This window comes from Cheilinus undulatus, linkage group 21 (assembly GCF_018320785.1).
Source record: "Cheilinus undulatus linkage group 21, ASM1832078v1, whole genome shotgun sequence".
Classification (NCBI taxonomy): Eukaryota; Metazoa; Chordata; class Actinopteri; order Labriformes; family Labridae; genus Cheilinus; species Cheilinus undulatus.
In genome coordinates this window covers 28,089,869-28,112,638 of record NC_054885.1, presented here as the reverse complement: position 1 = coordinate 28,112,638, position 22,770 = coordinate 28,089,869, and the positions used below count along the sequence as shown (strand labels likewise).

At 39.3% G+C, this 22,770-nt stretch overlaps 3 protein-coding genes across 3 annotated transcripts; 2 read left to right on the top strand and 1 right to left on the bottom strand.

Annotated features, from left to right (window-relative positions):
• Positions 1-6,504, bottom strand: rsad1 (radical S-adenosyl methionine domain containing 1). The gene is made up of 9 exons (XM_041816892.1): positions 6,026-6,504; positions 5,713-5,846; positions 5,420-5,624; positions 4,576-4,941; positions 1,825-1,888; positions 1,597-1,744; positions 1,219-1,273; positions 991-1,094; positions 1-794 (listed from the first exon to the last, which is right to left on the bottom strand). The coding sequence occupies exons 1-9, from the start codon at positions 6,167-6,169 to the stop codon at positions 650-652; spliced, it is 1,365 nt and encodes a 454-aa protein (XP_041672826.1). The 5' UTR covers positions 6,170-6,504; the 3' UTR covers positions 1-649.
• Positions 6,505-10,932: 4,428 nt separating this feature from the next.
• btr02 (bloodthirsty-related gene family, member 2) lies at positions 10,933-18,773 on the top strand. Its single transcript, XM_041817110.1, has 8 exons — positions 10,933-11,061; positions 12,401-12,480; positions 14,241-14,513; positions 14,598-14,675; positions 14,762-15,010; positions 15,090-15,237; positions 15,337-15,363; positions 18,215-18,773. Exons 3-8 carry the CDS (start codon positions 14,244-14,246, stop codon positions 18,757-18,759), a joined length of 1,317 nt encoding a protein of 438 aa, XP_041673044.1. The 5' UTR covers positions 10,933-11,061; positions 12,401-12,480; positions 14,241-14,243; the 3' UTR covers positions 18,760-18,773.
• Positions 18,774-20,383: 1,610 nt separating this feature from the next.
• On the top strand, positions 20,384-21,285 carry cldnk (claudin k). The gene has a single exon (XM_041817111.1). The coding sequence runs from the start codon at positions 20,384-20,386 to the stop codon at positions 21,029-21,031; it is 648 nt and encodes a 215-aa protein (XP_041673045.1). The 3' UTR covers positions 21,032-21,285.
• The last annotated feature ends 1,485 nt before the right edge of the window (positions 21,286-22,770 follow it).

Below are 22,770 nucleotides of genomic sequence, written 5' to 3'. Positions count from 1 at the left end.
TAATATAAATACCAGTGTTTAATCCCAATTTAAAAAAAGAAGACATTTCTGGTTTGTGGATCAACAACAAAAAAAGGCAGCAGAGCAGAAGAATTCAGCCTAAGTAAGGCAGAATATATGCATATGGAAATATAATATCTAACTGCTTTTACAACAATTAACATTTCCTTTCAGCCTGACTCACACATGAGCTTTCTTTAAGATATCTGGTACAAGAGATTAAGATATGCAATAAAATAAATAAATAAGGCACTCTGAACAGCATGTCCTTCCAGCTTAATTTACCATGTCACTTCTTAATGACTCCTCAAGGTGCAGCTATGACATGAATGACTGAAACATTATTGGAAATCCATTTTTTAGAGAAGAAGTTGACAGGGATAAAAGAAGAGGAGGACAGTGGTGAAAAGAAGTTTACAAAGGAAGAATGGTGGATAAAACTAGCTCTAAACAGCAGTAAATAATTATATTAATAGGCATTTCACATTTTAAGAGGGGTTTTGGATTCCTCTGTTGATCAAATATCGTGATGTACTGTTGTATAAATATTTTACCATTTATCAGTTATCACAGAACCAATGTTTCATGATATTGTGGGTGAATCTTATTCTATCATTAGTGACCCACCCACCCCTGACTAACATTATAGTCATCTTGAGATGGAAATCTTTGTTTGTCCGTCATTGTAGTGTTCTCTTTGCAGACTCGGCCTGATACCTCTATCTAGCTCCACCAGGAGAGCAGGCAGCATGCTGTCCAGTAAAGCCAGTCCATCCCAGGAGCAACGCAGACCTCTAACAATTAAAAAAAGAAGGAAAAACAACAGATAAATATCTAAACACAAGAGTAGATCTGCAACAGAGTTTATTTAGAAAAGTAATTACTTGGTTAATAAATTCACAGCTTAAGTCACTTTAAAGCAAATATTTTACAATTTGCCTGGTTTGGTCTTCCAGTATGTGAGGGTTAGAGTTTATGATTATAGGGCACCTGTCATCAAGAATGAGTTTTCCACTCTGTAGAAACTCCCGGACTTCAACAGACGTTCCAAAGATTTTCCTTAGTTCCACTTCAGGGCTAAACAACTCCCAGTGCTGTTAAAATACATCGTCTCATTACTAAAATTTAAATAATGCTGAATTTCCTTCCCTGACAGAGAAGGTTACAGAGAAACCTTTCCCAACGACATATTGAAATGTTATAATGTATAAGTTTCACCTTGTGCTGGATACCCTCTGTCAATCTCATCCCCATCACCAACACCTCCTCCAACCTGCCAGAAAAATATAATTCATCATCATTAGTCATAAAAGAGTTTCTAAATGTGATCATAACAAGGACAGGACAAGTAAATGAGCCTGGTAATAGCCTTTCACAAGCACAGAATGTCTGACAGAACAAGCACATGCACAGCGACCTCTAACACTATGTTTCTCACATTGTGTTTCATTACACTCTGCTCACTGGCTGATGCATAATTGCTATATTTCACATGAACTCTGAATGTCTGAAAACAGCAGCTGTCTCCTTGTGTATTTGCAGCAAATTAGCTCATTACAAAGCACAACACTATGGCTGATAAGTGCAAGAGCTCACAGTTCAAGATGGCCAAGTCGAATCCGCCTACGTGTCCCATGTCCCCTCTGCTGGACCTCAGACATCCACACGTCAGGTTCCAGAGTCTGGGTCCTGGCCTCCCGGGCGACACCTCCCTCTCCGGGTACAACAAATCGCCCATGAGCTCCTGCCAAAGACTTCAGACCGTTAGAATTAACAACAAAAATTTTAATCAAACAAAATGAGTCATTATAAATAAGTCATCACCTGGGCCCACACCGATGTACTGTTTTCCCTTCCAGTAGCTCATATTGTGATGACTCACGGCGTTCTATGTAAGACAAAGTTACAGCATTATTGTGTGGTCATGACACTGCTCCACTTGGAAGCGTTTCTTTGGGCCATATGGAGCAAAACAGAGCAGACATCTGCCCTTTTTGTCTTGTTATTGAAGACAAGTTATTACAACAAAAATTTGAACAGATGATTATTAGTCAGGAGTTTCACTAGGATTTATAAATACCAGCAAATATCTTTTTTTTGAAAATAAGAGAGTCAACGTGATTTCTCGCTCTGTAACCTCAAGAGAACTGTTGATATGTTATATAAATAATAGCTGTATAAAACTAGTCTAAATATTTAGACGTTGAAGGATGTTACTAAAAGCGAAATAGGACTTATGTCTCATGTTACAAAAGGTAAACAAAAGCATAAAACCATGCTAGGAGGTCTACAGGTAAATGAAGGTACATTTTACCATCAGCATGCTGACAAGCTTTAAATAAAAATTCTCATATGGAAATGTATTACAGATACATAATTTTTGACATGTTTATGATCAGTGCTCACTTTTCCTTATGGCTATCCTGAGTATTACACATACTACCTTGGGAAAAATTAAGAAACCACTACACAAATATATTTGTTGTTGGTCTACCTATTTTCAAGTTTGTGCTTGGACAAACTTTCTCCTATGCAGTATTTTACCCTAGTTTCAAATAAAATGTTTCCATTTCTGCACTTCAGTTGTGAAAAATGACAGCTTGTTAAGAAAACAAAAAAGCAATATTTTTCAGTCCTGGGATAATGCAAAAAAAAAAAAATACTTCCATTCACTTTGGCAAGAAGGTTCCTGGTTCAAATCCTGCTCAAACAGGGCCTTTCCATGCTATATTTGCATGTTCTCCCATGTTCTGTACACCTGTGGCTTCTCTCCAGATACTTTGTTTCCTCCCACATTCTAAATATCTGCTCTGTCAGTCAACTGGAGACTCTAAATTGTCTGTGGGTGCAAATGTGAGTGTGCCTGATTGTTTATCTCTACAGCCCTGTGATTGATTAGTGAGCAGTCCAGGGTGTATACCACCTCTTGCTCAGGGACAGCTAGGATTGGCTCCAGCCCCCTGCGGCCAGAAACAGGACAAGTGACATGGACAGTAGATGGATGGGGTACAGAAATCAATACCTGGTGGATTTTTCCCCCTTAAATTAGCATCTCTACATGTATAGAAACCATTTTTTCTAGTCTTAGCTGAATTCTAACACAGGCACCAATCATTCCACAGTACTTTGGGAGAATTTTTGCTCCATGAAAACTACAACGTGAAAAACTGGAGAGGTCAAGACACTTAAAAGCTAAATTAAAAAAAACATGTTTTTTCTGCCAAACACTGATTTCTGAACCCTCTCAGGAATCCGTAATCAAAATTACAATTCTGCTGTTAAAAAATGAACATGAACTTTTCTTTGCATTACTCCATGTCTGGGAAAAACTGCATCTTTTCACCATCTTTGTGAGGGGGATTACACAGGGCATTCACTGTGGCTGAATCAATCAGTGCTGTGCCAGGTGTATGTGGCTGAGTCAATCAGGGCTGGGCCAGGTGTGTGTGGCTGATCAGCACTGAGTGAGACCAGGTGTGGAGAGCTTATATATGCTCTTGGGTTGCAGCTCTCAGTGCAGACTCATTATCTCACCTTCAGAGGTACTGAGAGCATCTCCTTGGGATTTTTCCTGTGTCTTTCTATGTGAAGTCTCTCAAGCACTGTCGACTCTTTCCTCAGAGCTTTTTTCATTTAAATTACTAGTTACCCCAGAGGTAGTGGTTGATGCTGGAGGTATAACCAGCTTTTCTTTGTTTCTCTCTTGAACCCCAGTCTGGGCATCTTTGAGTTTCTTCTGAAGACAGTTGTCTCACTCTCCCTACAAGTCTAAGTTTCTTTTCAGCTGCACGGCGGCAGTGGTTCAGTTTCTCTTTTCTACTGTTAATTAGAGCGGGAGTTATTAGTTGGGCTTATCATTTTGCTTTGGTATTCTCCCCTTTCCCTTTTATCGCTTGCGATTTAGTGGTTATCCTTCTAGGATAACTTTTTGAAACCTACGGTCTGCATTTGTGTCCCACTGCCCCTCCCTCCTGACAATCTTAACCAGTTTTCATCTTCCACAAATAAAAAATCTTAATGAAAATATACATTTGAAAGTAGGAGAAATTTAAACATAGATACATCTTATAACCATGCTGGGAAGCCGGCTACATTTGTTGAATGCTTATGAGCATGTGCACACAAAAACAACAGTGTTTATCAAAGCAAATATCATTGTCAGAATAAAAGTTTATTGAACTTGGCAACTTTTTTGTTAATAAAATATTTTTTTGGTATTTGAGCAAGATGACATTAGCATTTCACTCAGGTAACTGCTGTACACAATTACATCTGCTTACATGGATGCTGACCCCTTGTCTTGTAAATTTATATTTGCCGTATAATTTGGTAAGATCAAATGTGTTGGCCTTTGTATCTTTCCTTTACAACATTTAAAATATCTGGCCATTTTTGACAGCAAGGTATCGCTCTCTCTCTCTCTTTTTTCATGAGAGGGTCCTGCCTGTGGAGGTGGGCTCAGCTTTTCTTAGATGCATGTGGGCTTTCTGTGGGCTCCACACACACAAAAAAGGTTGAGACACTCTGCTTTAGAGTACAACTTTTGACTCATCTGATGATTCGTTGAGGACTTACATGTCTTGCGAAGTTGGACACCTCATACTGCAGGAAGCCATGCTGCTGCAGTGTCCTCCTGGCACACTGGTACATTTCTGCTGTCACATCATCAGCAGGTACAGTCACTTCTCCTCGTTGTACCTGTTTGAACAAGTGAGTGCCTCTCTCCAAGGTCAGTTGGTACAATGACACATGGTCATCGCACACCTTCAACAGCTCAGTCAGCTCACTCTCCCAGGATTCAGTGGTCTGTTTGGGCCGTCCAAATATGACATCAACAGACACACCCCCTGGACACAGCCTTCTGGCCTCTTCTATAGTTTGCAAAGCCTGATATGAGCTGTGGTCTCTTCCAAGAATCTTCAAGTCTTCATCCTGCAACGACTGAAGGATTCCAAATTTGACATGATGATAATATGGTTGGTATCATCTTTGTATAGTCTTCTATAGATTACAGTTAAGTGCTGCACAACTAATCTGATCTGAATTTCAACCACGTTGTTGGACTGTGCGATTACATTACCACCCAAAGGATGCAACTATTTTTGTATTAAGTAGTACTTGAAAGGTCTAACAAAATGCCTGCAGAAAGGCCTTTATGTTTAGAATAGTCTCTCTTTTGCACCTTGAAGAGGTACCTCTATTTTCAAAAGAGTCTTGTCAAAAAACTTCAAGTTTGTTTTTGTTTTGAGCTGAGAAACACAGCTTTCAAAACATATATTATTCTCTGCATTTTCCTTTATAACAAAGCAGGTAGACTCATGATATCATGTGTGCATTATCACGTAATTGCAAATCGCAATACCGTCCAAGTATGATCCTAATTGCACATTATTACCATATCATGCAGCACATCACTCACCTGGACTCCAATGGAGAAACGGTTTACCCCTGCATTGCAAAAATCCTCTAGTCTGGACATGCCCACAGGAGTCGGGTTGACCTCAAGACTGACCTCTGCCTTATCTGAGAATTTCACCTGCCTGGAAACAGTCTCTAGGACTGCAGCAATGGTTGAAGGCTGAGCAAGACTCGGAGTCCCTCCACCAAAAAATACTGATGTAATGCTGCAGAGAGAAATCAAAATTAACGATGGGTGAAGCTTGAAGAGATATTGGATAAAGTCAGACAGGAATGACCAAATCAACATAGTACCAGGATATCTGACTAAGCTGCAGCAGCGTCTCTGTCTCTCTCTGCAGGCACTCAGTCATGATATTGTCCTTATTCTCTCTGGGTATGTACTTGTTAAAGTTGCAGTAGGAACACCTCCTCAGACAGTAAGGCCACTGTTAAAAGGAAGTAAGGAAGAGGGTGACTTTGAAATAACCTTTGAAGTATGACATGCATTGTCTTGAAAAAGTCTAGACTGAAAAATAAATGTTATTAAGATTGTGCATGCTTTCCCAGACGTGCACATCTCTGCATACAGATATCCAATCTGTTAAATGGACTAAAACGGGCTCACGTGCACGTAGAGAGACGCCTGCTTGGTGAGATCTGCAGAGCCTGTCCGTTCAAATTCAATTACTTCTCCGCCGGAAGTGTCAGAGAAGCGGCGCAGACCGGGAGAAAGGGCACGTGAAGCCCATTGAAACGTGCGTCTGATCATTTCTGTGGAAGAGGTTCTCTAAAGAAATATTTCACTCTCTGGCCCCTCAGTGAAGTCCCTCGCTGAAGATAAATGAAGTTGTGCCTATTAAAGCAAGTTCTCTGGTCTGTCTACATCCCCTCCATTAATTCTATTGAATACTCCTATTACAACAAAACAGCGTGTCATGACGATAATAGCATTTTAAATAGGAAACTAATATACTAAATGTCAACGAAATACAGTTTGAATCATTAGCAATACAAATTAAATCATTTAAGCCGCAAATATTTGTTCTTGAAGTCGTGGTCTGGTTGTTCGAGGCATAGAGTTAGGTATGTTTACATTGTTTTTGAAATTACTTCCGCGTTGCCGTGACGTCGCTCCAATCAGGAAATACGTAAAGTTTTACTATTTACGTATCACGGAGGCTGACCAAACAGGGGCGCTGTTTAACTATGTAAGTACGGTCCGGCACTATTCAATGTTCACTGCGACTGTGCCAAATACAAATAAGCAAATAATGTTCTGGAAACATATTTAAGTTGCTGCATAAAATATCGTCATCAGAACTGATCGTAATTGTGAAAACAGTAGGCCATAAATATGTGAATAAATGATAAGATCAGGTGAATTAATCCCCTTTGTCGCCTTTTCAGTCTTTTCTTTTTTTTTTAACATATGGCTTCATATTTTTAAATTAGATTTGATACAGCCTGATTGCCAATGCACAAAGAACTTAGATGGGAAAAGCAGTGCACAATACAATATACAACAATGTCACAAAGCCCTACAATTGCAGACCTCTGATTGGTAGACTATCATTCAAATTATGTAACCACATATCACACATAGCAAAATGTGGGGGTGGATAAAACATTGGACCATATAAAAAAACTAGTAAAGTGCATAGTTACAGAGCGCAGTGCAGATTTAATAGGATGTAGTTACCATTATCAAACTACTTCCTCTACAGTGAGAATTAAGTTTTCACAGCCAACATTTCTTTTGTAGGCCTACAACTGTACCAAATCAAATATTGATGCATAATTGTGCTAATGTTTTACCTAAAAAAGTAAATAGTGCCCTAAGGTACCATGAGAATTGCAACCTTTTGAAAAAAATCTCCAAAACTCTGCAAATTTGCTGTACCATATTTAAAGATATATTTTTAGTATTCACAGAGGTGTTTGAGGGTGTTTTCTGATACTGAGTGTTTTATTGTGCACACTAATAAGTTTGATCATTTAACCGTTTTAGCACACTAAAAGCAAGTTAGCTACAGTTGCAAAAGGAAACGGATTATTGTTGACCTCTGATTATTTAAATGTGTGCTTTTTATGATGGTTGTTTTGCTTGGGCTGAGTTTAATATTGTCAGATATCTTTTGTTCTTTAAGTGACAAAACATAAAGAAACCGGTCCATATTTGGAATACAAATACACAGCAAATCAAATGAATTTAATGAGTTATTGATTTCTCTGGTCGCAGGAAAAAACAGTCTGGCTGGCTGACAGTGACCTGAGGTCACCTTTAAATACAGACTGTTGAATTTGATGGGGGAAAAACATATAAAACTTATGAGAGTAACAGTTCATAAAATCACAATATTCTACAAAGCGCTTACACAGCTTCCAGGAGAGTGAAAGTCTATAGAAATACTTGTTAGATAGTAATAACTACCTTTTGACCCACTGATAAACACTGGAGAGCTTTTTGTGATCAATCTGCCTTATCATTTGTAACTATACTTAAACAAAAGTGTTACCTTTGTCCTCTCATCCCGTCACTATTCACATTATATAGAAAGTGCAAACAACAAAGAAGTTTATTAAGTAATTTCATTAGAAAACGTCAATGAACGTGAATGTATTGTCTGCCAAGCGTAAACCCTCAGGATATTTTCCACTTAATATTAAATCTGTTACCTAATAACGTAATCAACAGAGAGAGAGAGAGAGAGAGAGAGGGAGAGATTAAAAAAGAGGCAGGGATGTGTTGTCAAATAATGATTGCAACAGTTGTAGCAATGAGTTTATTCCAAAGAGAAGCTAAACATTTCTTTTAAAATCCTGAATAAAGAACTGAATCAGAGCTGTAAATCTGGCCAATGGATAAGAGGAAGAAAGGTAAGATCACTCTTTTGTTATAAGGAGATATACATAGATACAACTACCCTGCTGTATTTAAAGCTCCTGTGAGGTGATGATTATAAAATGCACTGAAATTAATACGGACATCTCTTCGTGGACTTAAAAGCAAATAAGGTCATCATCAACAAGACTGATATACTATTTATTATGGTCATTAATGTCTAAAACCACTGCTGGGGAGCAGGTGTCAGATGGATTAATTAAAAGCATGCTGTTTTTATTTTAATTTTGCAAAGCAACAATTCATTTCATTGTTATTTTTCAACAATTATTTTGGGGCTTTTTGCCTTTATTTGCTAGGATAGTTGAAGACAGACAGGGCCCCACTGATCATGTCCAAGCAGAGGCCACCCTGCCCCATTGCCTACCATCATTTTTTTCATTGAAGAGTTTTCTATTAAAAGCTGAACTCAATAAGGTGTAGGTACTAAAAGGTAAACCAACATTTAATTTTCGTGATTTAATTTTACATATTGAGAGAGAAAAGATATTCAGAGTGTGATCGCCTGTTCCAGGATCCAAAAATGCTTTGCATGTAGCGAGCATTTGCTGGAGGCGACAGCCGGAATGTTACAGCACTTTTAAACAACTTTTCTCCTTTAATGTGAAGATTTCTTTATGAATTGATGACTGTAGTTTAGTTCTTAGTTAAAACACATAAACCAGTGTGGGTTTAATTAAAAAGATTCTTCCATTCATAAAAGATAGACAACAGACATGGTTGGAGCATGACGCTCTGTACCCTCAAACGTAAACCTGCCCATCATCAGCATATTGACATAACTGCGAGCATATTAGCATTTCGCTCAAAGCAGCCTCCCAGAGCTGACAAGACTTTAGTCTTAGAAGAGTTACAGGATAAAACTACACTATCATGTAATCTCTTGCCTTGCGAACAGTTTGAGATAAATGCCAAGTTATTTGAAATAGCTCAAACAAACTGCACCAACAAAGAGGAACAATGGCACCGTAATGTAGAGAACAGTTTTACTGACATTACCTTAACCACACTTAAAGTTTTATCAAGTTGGCTTAACAACTCAAAAGGTCTCTTTTATGTCTGAATTTGAAGCACTTTTAAGCACTAAAGACTGTGTTAAAGAAGATTTTAAAATGACATTTGGTGTGATAATGTGTGCCTTGCTTTTTGTTCTTGCATGCTGCTATCTCAAACTGAACTCTTGTGTTTTTTTAAAGGATCTTCCACAGAATTAAGGCTTATGATTGTTGGTAGCAGTGGGCCTTCACAGTTCCTTCTAACCAATGCCATACTTGGAAGGGAGGAGTTCTCTAAGGATACCACTAGTATTTCTGACAGCAGGAAGAACACTGGAGAGCTGGCTGGTAGACGAGTGGCTGTTGTTAATGGACCAAACATCTATGACAAGGATATATCTCCAGCCAAAAGGGAAAGAGAGCTAAGGAGGTCTAAGTGCTTGTGTATCCCTGGCCCACATGCATTTCTTGTTGCATTTGACATGGAGAGTATCTCCCTGAATGATATGAGAGCCACCAAACTTTTGAGGAAACGCTTTGGAAGGCACTGTCTGAGGCACTGCATGGTTCTTCTGGCTTATGATGGAAATCTGGAGGGAGCTGCCCTGGAGAAAAGGGTGCAGAAGACTGACTGGTATCTGAGAGAGCTGATAGAGAAGTACAATGGGCGTTTTCACGTTTTCAGTAAGAACTGGAGGGACCGTAGCTGTGACAGGGAGCTGCTGCAGAAGATCGAGCGGATGGTAGCTTCTTTGGGAGGGGGATTCTTCTCCAGCAGAACCTTCCAGAAGGCAGAGGACTTTGTGAAGAAGGAGGAGAAGAGGCTTAGGAAGCAGAGGTCTGTGGAGATAGAGAAGGCATGGACTGAGCTGGAGAAACACATAGAGGAGGATAAAGAAGTCTACACAAGCAATGTAGGACTGGAAATCAGAGCAAGAGCAGAGATGGACAATGGGTGGCTTAGAACTTCTCTGACGAGAGGACTGGGGATGGGTTTTGTTGTCGGCGCTATTATGGGTGCTCTGGTTGGGTCCATTGAGGGGCCAGGGGGGATGGTTCTTTATGGGATCATTGGTGGTGCGGTAGGTGGATCAGCAGGGGGGACAGCCCATGTAGCTATAAAGCACATGGAGGACAGAGTGGCCCCTCCTGCTAGACTCAACTTTAACTCAATTTTTATTAACCGCTTCTTTGCAAGTCCTCGTCCTTGACTTATGACTTTGATATAAACCTTTTACATCATAGTATGGTCTTTGTAACTGTTGCTGATATAGCTTGTGCCAAATTAGATAAGAGAGTGCACATTCCTGTTAGGTTAAACAAACTTGTTCAAAACTTTGCATCAGCGGTGGAAGCTTGAGGAAATCACTGATGATCAACAGCAGTGAATTTGATGCTTAATTTAAACTACTTTGTATTTTAAATAAACATAACTGTATTTATGGCAGCACATGTGAGTTTGTTGTTATATAACCACAAAGCATTTTACATGGCTCCCGTGTCTCCTGGTATCTTGCAGTAGGTTAGTCTGAGTGGAGCTCAGATAACATTCGGGGTGGAGTCTCAGCTAAGAGTGCCATTGTCAATAGCACTGCCCCCTTTCTAAGACAACACACACCTTAGTGCACCTGTTGAGTGAACACCATTTGTGGTATCTATGTATTTATTAACTGGAGCTGTGAGGTGAAGCTGTGCAGACTGACCTCAGGGGTTTTGGGGAAGATCAACCATTAAAGGTGGTGTCTATTGTCAACTGGGAGAGAGGTAAGAAGACCACACATATTTTTACATTAGTTTCTGTTTCACACTTTAAACCCTTCCTGCTTTCTTAAAATCTATGCAGACAACAATCAGACATGTTAATGATTAGGTAACCTGTTGCTTACACTGAGTTTTTCTCACATGAATATCAAAATACATAGACATCAGGAAAAAAAACTCAGAAATCACAGAAACAGAAAACTAACTTCATTCACTAGTTAATGCCGTCTGCTGACGTAACAACTCATTTGGCTGCTACCTGTTTGGCTACATACTTCAAATCTTTCACTGAGCTGCATCCGTTCTCTGATTGCTAATGGGTTCTTGGTCACAAAGAAATTCTAACCTTAAATGTCTGTGACAAAGAGGGTAAGAAAACACTTTGAAAGATGTTGATCCGAGGGCATTTATTCACTGCGGTTAGCCATCACCACAGGAACAGCTGATATCTTTAGATTAAAAAAAACAATCACAGATCCGGCCCTTTGTGAGTCATTGCATAATATGAGAGGAATGCCTTTTTGCTCAAGCACATGATGTCCCTGGGTGCAGGCTCTGCTCTAAGTTTGCTATCAAGGTGGCAAGTGCAAGTACATACATTTAAAAGTTTGCACGTTTTATTCTACTACTGTAAGATCCAGTCAAGAACTACTGTTCTTTTACAATTGGAATTTAATAATGCAGCTATTAAAGGTAAAAATATGTAGAAATGACCCTACTGGTTTATACGTTTTTTGAACCTGTAAAAAGCATTTAGTTTAGCTCCTTGACATAGCTCTGACCCTGATGACATTTCCATCACACTTTGCCCTCCTTTCTACCCAGTAAATCATCTTGTCAAGTCAGAAATAAATGTTTTAGCCCTTTAGACCCATGATTTCAATTTGTGGGTCAGGAAAATGGGTCTGTGTCAGTGAGACACAGATTTGTGCTTGGGAATAAGAAAAGTTGGGCAAAAAGATGATATTGCTCATCTCTTTTAGAGGAATATTGGGGAGATGGTAGGGTGGCTAATGGGGGTTGCTATCCACCATAAAAGACAAACAAATAGATGAGAAAAGTTTGTTTTCATGTTGACAGTTTAGCTAAAAAACACTGAGATATACTGTAGGTTCTCCTTTAGGAAAATGGGACCAAGGTGAGTTGTGAACACAGGTGGAAAGACTATTGTACTCAAGTAAAAGTATGGTTATGTTGGTAAAAAACAAAAATACTTAAGTAAAGGTACAAGTGCTGGCTTATAAATCTACCCAAGTAAAAGTAAAAAGCATTTCATTAAAAGTTGACCGAGTAGCTACTTGGGAGTTGTACAGTAAAATATGACTTTTCCTTATTACATGAGAACATGGATCAGGATCTCCAACCAGGTTGCTCAAGAAAAGTCACACCTCTACAATAAAGTGAAATGCAACAGCTGTTTTGGTATGTAATGTGGAATCATTAACTTGCTGTGTGCTACTGACCATCATGTGCAGTCAAAGCCCTAGTACCGGCCAGTTTGATGATGCTGACAGAAACCTTGAACCTCTGTGTATTGACTTTAAGGAGTTTTTTTTTTATTTAAATAATGAACTGAGGATCTTAGAAATGTTGTAAAGAACAACAGTTCTCCTCACATTTATTCAAGAAACATTAAAATTACTAATTTCACAATACATAAACTGCAAGTACACAAAAAAGCTACTCAGTAACAGTAATTTAAGTAAGTGTGATTAGTTATGTTCCACCCCGGTTGTGAATACATCAAGAGAACATACAGTGATTTTTTTGTATCTGAGACCAAAACGACATCATTTATTATTATGAGAGGTTTGATTAAAAAAATATGGGCTGTGACCAAGGTTATTATAGTTAACTTAAACTAACTAAATAACTTAATCTAAAATGTAAAAATCATTTGTGTACACTGAAACTAAATAGAAACTTGATGAGAGTCTAGTCTGCCTGGGAAATGTAAAATGATCTGATTTGATAAAAGAAAATGTCACACAAATGTTATTTAGGGTCTTAAGTGTTGTTCAGACATGAAAAAGTTTGAATAAGACAAATGAGGAGTAGCCTGTTTGAATGCATTTTTAAAAAACTGAATGGCATTTACTTTTTCTGGCCTTTTTGGGTCTTGCCCCTAACAAATATTCCTTACTGCTGGGTAAACTAAGAAGAAAAAAAAAAAAAAAAAAAAAAGAAGAAGAAGAAACAAGAAACTAAACCAACAAATCAACAGTAAAATTAATAAAAATCAAATTGAAAACTAAAGCAAGAAGTAAAAACTTGAATTAAATATATATATTATACAATTATACCCTTGGTTGTGACATGCTATCAATAAGGTGGAGGTGGGTCTTGAGGCCAGACCAGTTGAGAACCAGCTTTAGGCTATTTTTAACCTGGAAGCCACTATAAATTTCAAAACTCATAGAATTTACTCCACTCTTCTTTTATTTGAGTAAAGCGATACAAATCTGTTTGCACTTTTACTAAAGTAATCACATCAACCTCCCAAATGTACTCCTCATATCGCCAACATCAGGCCGAAACCTCATATCTCCATTTCCTGTTATTCTAATTTTATTCATGAATCAGTGCTATTTGTTCCCTTTTACATCTGTCAGTGAGTTTTACACATTTTAAACCAATAAATTGTGTCAAAAAGATGCTGTCCATCATCGATTCAGTACTAAGATTAATTGAAAAAGACAGCGTTTGTTTCATTCCCTGAAAATCAGTGCTTAGGAGATAGGAGGTTTCAGCCTGACAGCACTGATATAAAATTTGAGAGATAAAGAAGAAGTTTAAAATATGCTTTTCCTAAAGGCTCCAAAGACATACCTAATGTTAAAAGCCCATTTGGACAGCAGGAAAACAATGCCTTCTAGCAGGCACAAGCTGTTGTCCTGGGACACTTGAGACTCACCTCAGCTCTACTTGTTTTAAGGTGACAAAAAGTCTTGATGATACAGTATTTTCAATATGGTGTCACCATCATTCGGCCTCAAAATCCCTTTCAGTAATCAGAAGATGACATCACTGAGTCTACATCCATGTTTAATACAGTCTATGATAGAAATATGTTACCTTGTAATTATAAGAATAGGAAGCTGTATGTAGGCTAAGTATACAACACATCTCTTTGATATCAACTGATTTCTTAGTGTCTTACAGGTTGTTGCTGTTGTTTTCAGATTATGGCCTCTACCATTGGCCTCCTCCCTGAGAAGCACTTCTTGTGCCCTCTGTGTAAAGACATCTTCAGCAGCCCTGTTACCACACCATGTGGACACAGCTTCTGTCTGGCCTGTCTCAGTAATTACTGGTCACGACATCAGTCCAGATACTGCCCCCACTGTAAGAGAGTGTTTGCTGACAGACCCGACCTCAGTATCAACCGCATTCTGGCAGACGTCTCAGACAACTTCAAGAAGACTCGACCAGAGAAACCACCTGAAGAGGAAACGGTACTTTTATGCATTTGACAGTTATTTTACATGAAACATCATCTGATAACTAAATAATAGTCTGTATCTATATCACCGCTGCAGGTCGTAGACATTGAGAAAATGATTCAAGAAAGGCAACAGAAGATAGAGCGGTTAAAATATTCCCTCCAGCTCCAAAAGGTACTTCAGAAATCTGTGGAACGTTAAATATTTGCTTTTTAAAAATGTAAATCCATTAATTTTGATTTATAATAATATCCAAACAGAATTCTTACCTTAGAGAAGTGAGAGAGAGCCAGAAGGTTTTCTCTGCTCTTGTTAATGCAATGGAGAAGAGTCACAAAGCAGTGGTTTCAGCAATAGAGGGGAAGCAGAAAGAGGAGGAGAGGAGAGTGGAGACACTGGTGGAGGAGCTGAAGCAGGAGATCCAGGAGCTGAGGAAGGAGACCCCTGAATCTGACCCTCAGATTCCTGCAAACAGTGACCAAAGTGAAGACATAAAGAAAGTTACTGTGGTAAGAGTCTTATATTGCAAGTATATTTTGATTATCGTTTTATCATAGTTTATCAAATGACTTTATTTTTATCATACAGAGCATTGTATCCAACCTGTGCCCATCTGAGATGAAGGACTGGTCCAAGGTCACAATAGAAACTGATCCTTGTGTTGGGGTCACCAGGCGAGCTCTGGCAGAAGTGATGGAGATGATAAAAGCAGAAGTCAACCGACTCTCCAAATCTGGTAAGAAATACAACTGTGAATTTATGAAATGGACAAAAAAGTGGGACAATTTCAATGAAATGAAATTTACCTGTTTTCCTTGTGGTTCTTCTTTGACAGAGCTTAAAAGAATAGAGAAATACACAGGTAAGTCTTTGGAGGTACTATGACTTTTTAAAGTACACTGTAAAAATAAACAGGTTGAAAATACTAAAAATATCTGTTGATTATGTACTTCAGTTTTTAAGTAGGGGAAACATTTTCTTTTTAAGTAGACTCAGTTTAAAAATATATATATATTTCACTGCAATCCCCAATGATTTAAAAGAACTCAAAATATCAGAGGCAACTGATTACATGAATTTCAAGCAACACTCAATGGAAAATAGCATATATTAAGTAGTATTAAGTACTTTGCCATTTTAAGTTACATCAACTCAATTTTAGTTTTACTGAGTTAGTAACTTCACCCATGGTGAAAAAGTGTCTAATGCCCAAAGTTGTCAATAATTTGAGTTCACTGACAAAAAAAATACTCAAAGTGATCCAGAACTGTTTACTTAAAACTAAAATGTGCTCTATTAACTCAGAAAAACATAGCTGAATTAGCTATTTTGGATTTTTGAGTTGACACAACCCAACCTTCTAGTGTTTGGTCTTACAGTGTAGACTGGCAGATGATTTCAACAGTTAATTTGTATAATAATTGTTATTATGACAACAATTCAATATTTTGATATAAGCATTTCTGAAACACCATCAGGTGTGATGTTTCCATACAATGGCTGAAACAATGAAACTAGGCCTAGAACAACTGGGATTTCAGGAAATATGAAAGTAGAAATTAAGCTGGTTATATGTAAAGTGAAAAAATTACATTTAAAATATCCTAACGTGGGCTTTTCCTGAGAAACCGTGAACTTTATATCTTACATGAATGCCCACCCATTTATTATCACCTGGTCCAGCTTCAGAACATCTCATCTATGAGTAATCACAACTCACATTTCTAAATAAAATTCAATTCAACCAAAAAAAATTTTTTTTTTCAAAATAATAATATAATACAATACAATACAAGAACTTTATTCATCCCCAAAGGGAAATTCACTCATCTGGGATTCTCGTCTGTTTACTGTAGAATTATAAAGTCTAATAGCTGATGATATGAAAGATTTCCTAAATCTTTCTGTCCTGCAGCGCAGGGATAGGAGCCGTCCATCACCGTTGTTTCTTTGCTCACTGAGGGAGATATGAAGTGGATGATCCATGTTTGTCAGAATGGCCTCCACCTTGCTCAGTGCGCGTCTCTCCACCTCATCCTCCAATGAGTTCAATTTGATTCCAACCATGGAGCCAGCTTTTTTAACCAGTTTGTTCAGATGCCTTGCATCCTTGTGTTTTACACTGCCTCCCCAGCAGACTGCAGCATAAAACAGAACACTTGCCACTACAGACTGATAAAATATCTGCAGCATCTTACTGCAGATGTCTATTGATCGGAATCTCTTTCAGGCAAAAGAGGTGGCTCTGCCCCTTTTTGTAGATGAAGTCTACGTTTTTAGACCAGTCCAACTTACTATCCAATAATTATGCACTCTTCAAACATGTTTAAAAAGTGCATAATTATGGAGGCCCTGAGACGGCATGCATGTATACATTCTACTTTTCATCGTACTCATTTATCTCTACGTGTTACACATCAGGTCTAAACTACGACTAAAAATGTTTGTTGACAGCCTTTTTTCCATGACAAAAACTAGACTAAGACAAACAAAAATATTTCTTTGATGACTAAAACTGACATAAAGTAAGTTTTGTCAAGATAACTAAAACTACACCAAAATGTAATGTAGTTTTCATTTGAGGGCAGAGAACACATGATTTAGTACCAGGTTTAGGCAAGAGAATAAATGCTTGGACTAAAAGTAAAGACTAAAATGTGAGGACTTTTTATGGACTAAAACTAGACTAATTTTTTTTTAGTTTTTGTCGACTAAAACTAGACTAAAACTAAAAAGGGTAGAAATGACCAAAATGTGACTTAAACTAAAAGACATATAAATGTAAAGACTAAGACTGAGGCCAACATTAAAAATAGCTGCCAAAATGGAAACTCTTACAAATTTAAAAAAATTGTCAAATGATGCTGACTGTGACCATTCTGTGTTAAAATACCATGTTTAATTCTCTCCCCTGTTGGGGCTGAAGCCAATCCCAGCTGTCATGGGACAAGAGGTGGGGTACACCCTGGACTGGTCTCCAGTCAAGCACAGGGCTTTCAAAAAGAGACAAAAAGCACTGTCTCACATTCATACCTATGGGCAATTTAGACTCTCCCATTGACTGTAACGAGCATGTCTTTGGAGGAAGCTGAAGAACCTGGGGAGAACCCATGAGTGCAAACTCCACACAAAAGGGCGCTCTCTGATGGGAATTTGAGCCAGGAACCTCTTTGCTGTTAGGTGACCAATCCATCCAAATCAGAAGTTTCCCATTCCATCTTTACTGTCAGGTTTTCTACAGCTGTTAGGCAATGATGCTTCAATGTAAATATGCCCAGCCATTGTTTGGGCCCTCTATTGTTCCTCCCCATAACAAATATTTACTACGCATTAGGCCAGTACTTTCCCAATCAGCTGTCTGTTTGCACTGGACAACAATCCTTTGTTGGTTATAAGGGATAACCCTCCCTCCCTCCCTCCCCCAAACACACTAAATGTTGTGTCTTCCAAAAGCTGATTTGTACTTCACTTTTCTGCGATGTCACTACAAGTCTAATCAGGTTGAACTTTTCACATTAAATAGGCCTACATAGTCAAATGTTTTAGCCCACAAACTATTTTTTAACTCAGTTCCAAAAAGCCTTGAGATAAAAAAAAAAGGAAGTTAGATTTGACCCCATTCCTTACCCCAGTTTTTGTCTGAAAGTCCCTTAGTTTCCAAAGATATCTATGCTCTTTGACCCATTTTACCTCTCCTCTTCCCTTTCTCTCAGTGGATGTCAACCTGAGTGCAAAGACAGCCCATCCCTCCCTCTCCGTCTCAGATGACAGAAAACAGGTGAGACAAACAGACAAGCTTCAGGAAGTATCCGATCACCCCAAGCGGTTTGACCGTGTTGCGAACATTCTGGCCAAAGAAAGCTTCAGCAGTGGGAGGTGCTACTGGGAGGTGGAGGTCGGAGAGAAGATCGAGTGGAACCTGGGTGTGGTCAGACAGTCCATAAACAGGAAAGGCAAGTTCACTGTCTGCCCTGCAAACGGTTTCTGGACTTTAAGTTTGAAGCCTGGAGGACAGTACATCGCCAACACCTCTCCTGTCACATCCCTGGCTCTGGAGCAGAGACCTAAGACAGTGGGCGTGTTTGTGGACTACACTGAGGGCCGTGTGTCCTTCTTCTGTGCAGAAGCTGGAGTCCACATTTACACCTTTACAGATACATTTACTGACAGGCTTCATCCCTTCCTCTGTCCTGGTCGCCTGCATGGAAGCAAAAACGCTGCACCATTGACCATCTGTTCAAGTTTCTGCAGCATCTAAACGCCATACATTTTTTCATAACTTACAAATCTGTGGAATTAATAAAGTTTTGTTCTTTTAATTAACTCTTCAGTATAAATTAAGTACGTGAAATATATTTACATAATTATAAATCTATACCAAACAATACAATGAGCCTCATTTTGCCTGTCAGAACAGTGAACAAAAGGTTGCTTAAGAACCGAATCCCTACACTTGAAAACTTCAATGAAAGCCATAAACAGATTGAAAGGCAAGATGAGGGTAGAAGAAAAGGGAAAGCTCTCATAAATGAACAAGTGAGTCAAAGTCAAAAAAGAGGAGAAAATGGCTGCCTGAGCTGGATGGATGTAAGGGCCTGCAGGGCCGGGACAGAGGTTGACGAGAAGCAGCGAGGGAGGGCGCAGAAAGACAGCGGGGCATTGTGCTTGTACACCAGGCACTGGGAGACACTCAAACACATTCACTCATTCACACACTGACGCCGCCGTGCACACAAGCGCATGCTTCTGCCCACTGCCACACAGACTTGCGCTGGCATCTCAGAGGGCAGCCCCATCTCCAGTCCAGTCCTGGGTGTCAAAGCTGATCCAAACTGTCAGCTTCAGTTCACCTGACCTCTGAGATAGACCCTCCCCTCCTGTGGACTGCAGTGATTTCTCAGGGCCATCACTCACTGGCAACAGGTATCTCAGCTGAGCTACACAAGCAGAGGAGCAGTGACACCAACCTGTGGACCGAGGGGAGCAGTGAGAGATCATTTCAGGTAAATATGCCTGGTTATATTGTTTCTTAATAGCTTTATATTTCTAAGTCTGATTTGGATATCTTTCCTGCAGTGCTTGCAATAATTTATCATGGTTTAGACCAACCACGGTCTCTTAAAGTAGATTCTGAGGGCCTTAAAGGGAAAGTAGGGGACGACAAGAAATATTTTATCATTACAAACTCACTCACTATACTCTGTAAGAGAGCAATAATGCTAGTCAGACACTCGTGATCTTGATGTTTCACTTACAAATATTTGATCCTTTATATCCAATTTAAAACCAATTAATTGTTTAAAATGTGGATTATAAGGGCCGGGATAAATAGATGACATGTAAGTCCTCCTGGCCCACTCTACAAGTCTTCATGAAAGATGCTTGTGTTCACAGTCTCCTCATGTTTTTCTGAGATAATCCACTCACCCAGCAAGGCGTAGCAAGACACCCACAGATGTGTCAAAGACGGCTATTCTCTGCAGTTCTGACTGGAATCCACTAGACATGAGCCTCTTACCCTGTCTCAAAATAATTATGATAAACAAATGCTTGAGTTGTCTTTTATCACTACACTTGCAGTAAGGAGTTAAAAATATTTTATTATGCTTGAGTTTCATAGCAGGGATTCTGTGAGCTATAAAACAAAAATAAACTGGTTCTACTTTTTGTTGCTTCTACATTTCAGGATACCTGTCCCAGTCCAAACAAGTCAAGCCCAACGACCACCTGAAGACTGAAGTTTGAACTGTGGAGCCAAGTATTCCCACAAAGTTAGACTGTCACATTTCTTTGTGGGACAAAAAGTGGGCCCACTGCAGCACAGATAGACTGAAATAAACCAAGACAAATTCTGACAAGTGATTCAAACAACACCTTTCACGATGGCAACCACAGGTATGCAGTTGCTGGGCCTAGTCATGTCCATCGTGGGCTGGGTGAGCGGGATGATAGTCTGTGCCATCCCCCTGTGGCGAGTCACTGCCTTCATCGGTAACAACATAGTAACGGCTCAGATCATCTGGGAAGGCCTGTGGATGAATTGCATCGTGCAGAGCACGGGTCAGATCCAGTGTAAGGTGTATGATAGCTTGCTGGCTCTACCCAGCGACATGCAGGCAGCCCGAGGCCTCACTGTGCTCTCCATCTTGTTGTGTGGCTTAGCTCTAGCCATGGGGGTTGTAGGAGTCAAGTGCACCAAATGCATCGGTGTAAACAGCCTCAAGGCTCGCATTGCTCGCATCTCTGGTGCCCTTTTCGCCATCGCAGGGTTCCTCTACCTTGTTCCCATCTGCTGGACGGCCCACTCCATCATCAGGGATTTCTACGATCCACATGTGGCAGCCCCGCACAAGCGTGAGCTGGGCCCTGCTCTGTACATCGGCTGGGGGGCATCGGCCTTGCTCCTCATCGGCGGTTCTCTGCTCTATGCTGGGTCGAGTCCCCCTGGCATCCCAGGCTCCCCCACCTTCAGCAGTGGAGAAAGCAGTCCTCGCAGAGCACCTGCCACACAAGTCAAAGGTTATGTTTAAGTTCCCAAAACGACCAAATGCCTCTATGTCCCAAAAATACAACCTTGATATCTCTCTTCAGATTTTGCTTTCTGTAATTATTTTATATTTAATGTTATTCCAGTTTGCTTTTTTCTCTGAAAAGCCACAGGATGCTGTTTGGAGAAAATTGAACTCATTTCATTATTTCATGACCAATACTCTCCAGTAACCTTTTATCTGTCTGCCAGTGTACAATACAATAAAATGTCATCCAAATCCTCCTCTGAGGGAAATGCTGTGTTGACACTTTTATTATTTCTGATCTTTTGAACGGCTTTGAGTTTGAGAGATTTAATGTCCTATAGGCCTCTCTGGGCCTGATCTTTTTAGAAAGATCTTTGTTTTGCTCATTTATGTAAACACTACTCCAGGGTTCAGCTGAGCAGAGAAGAACAATGGAACAATGGGGATGTGTGTACATTTGCTTGTGGAGCCATATTGTTGAGAACTGTGTGCTGTGCGTGTATGAGATATCTTCTATTTCTTTTCTATCAGCTATTAATCCTTATCTCAGTTATCTGATAATAGGGGCAAAGAAAACTGCATTATATGTCATTCCCCTCATTAAAAATCTGATATATTTAAAGTGACAAAAAGTAACAAACAAGCTCTGTTTGCTCAAATGATCTCTGTGCTACTTTTAAATTTCCATCCCATCTTCTTAACTTTGAATTCCTAATGACATTTCATTCACTAAAAAAAACATCAATACAAAATGTGGGCGCTTGTAATGCATGAATATGTGTGCCTCCCTGCAAGCATCTCTGTGTCTAAGCATGTAAATGTGGGATGTTACAAGCCACAGTGGAAAAAGCATCATCTTTATTCATGAGACATTGTTCAGATCCTTCAGAGTCTGCACTCTCCTAATTTAAAACAAATCATCCACAGGGAGATCTGAAAACAGTTTCAAAGAATTAAAAGTGATCAATTCCCCATGTGCTTGGTTCTGGCATCAGCCTTTTCTAATTACATTTCTCTGACTAGACTTACTACAGATAAATTATACCCTAGTATTTGCTTCCACTTTATAAGCTTAAATTCTATATTCAATCACAGCTGAGAAAGGATGCAGGGCTTTGTCAGCTTTTCTCCCCTTCTGTTTCAAAGACCAATCAACACAATGCCACTTTACAGAGCATAACAGCACCACAGAAACAATGGGTACCAGTGTTACAAGTGCCAGGTAGTGACTCATACATGACCTAAGTAGGCCTATATCAATGTTGGTGGTGTAATGCCATGAGTACAGTAAGACAGCTTGTGCTATTTTACTGTAACAGAGAATACAAAGATCAGGACAAGTGCACTATTTACATTGTAAATAATGGAGATATTGTCTCGAATTAGGTTTACAAGGTACCAATACTATTTAAGAGTAATTAGTCATACATATAAAGCAGTGTAATAATGACTGATAAATAGTGATACCATTACATGGTAAACCACCAGCAAGATAAACACTAGCACTGAGCTGATGACACTTTGGCGATGTTTTAAACATAAACAATCTGCTCTCAGCTCACCCCAAGAGCTCCTTAAAGGTCTTAATGTGGACCTTGTATCGGCATGTAAGTGCAAGTGCAAGCAATGTTGTGGTACCAAAGCTGAGCTGTAGGGATTCCTACGTTTTTGTCTTCTATGGACACGGGTACGTTTCAAAATTTACAGTTGTCATTCAGTTTGTGAGGAACTTTGATTGGGATAAAATAGCCTAA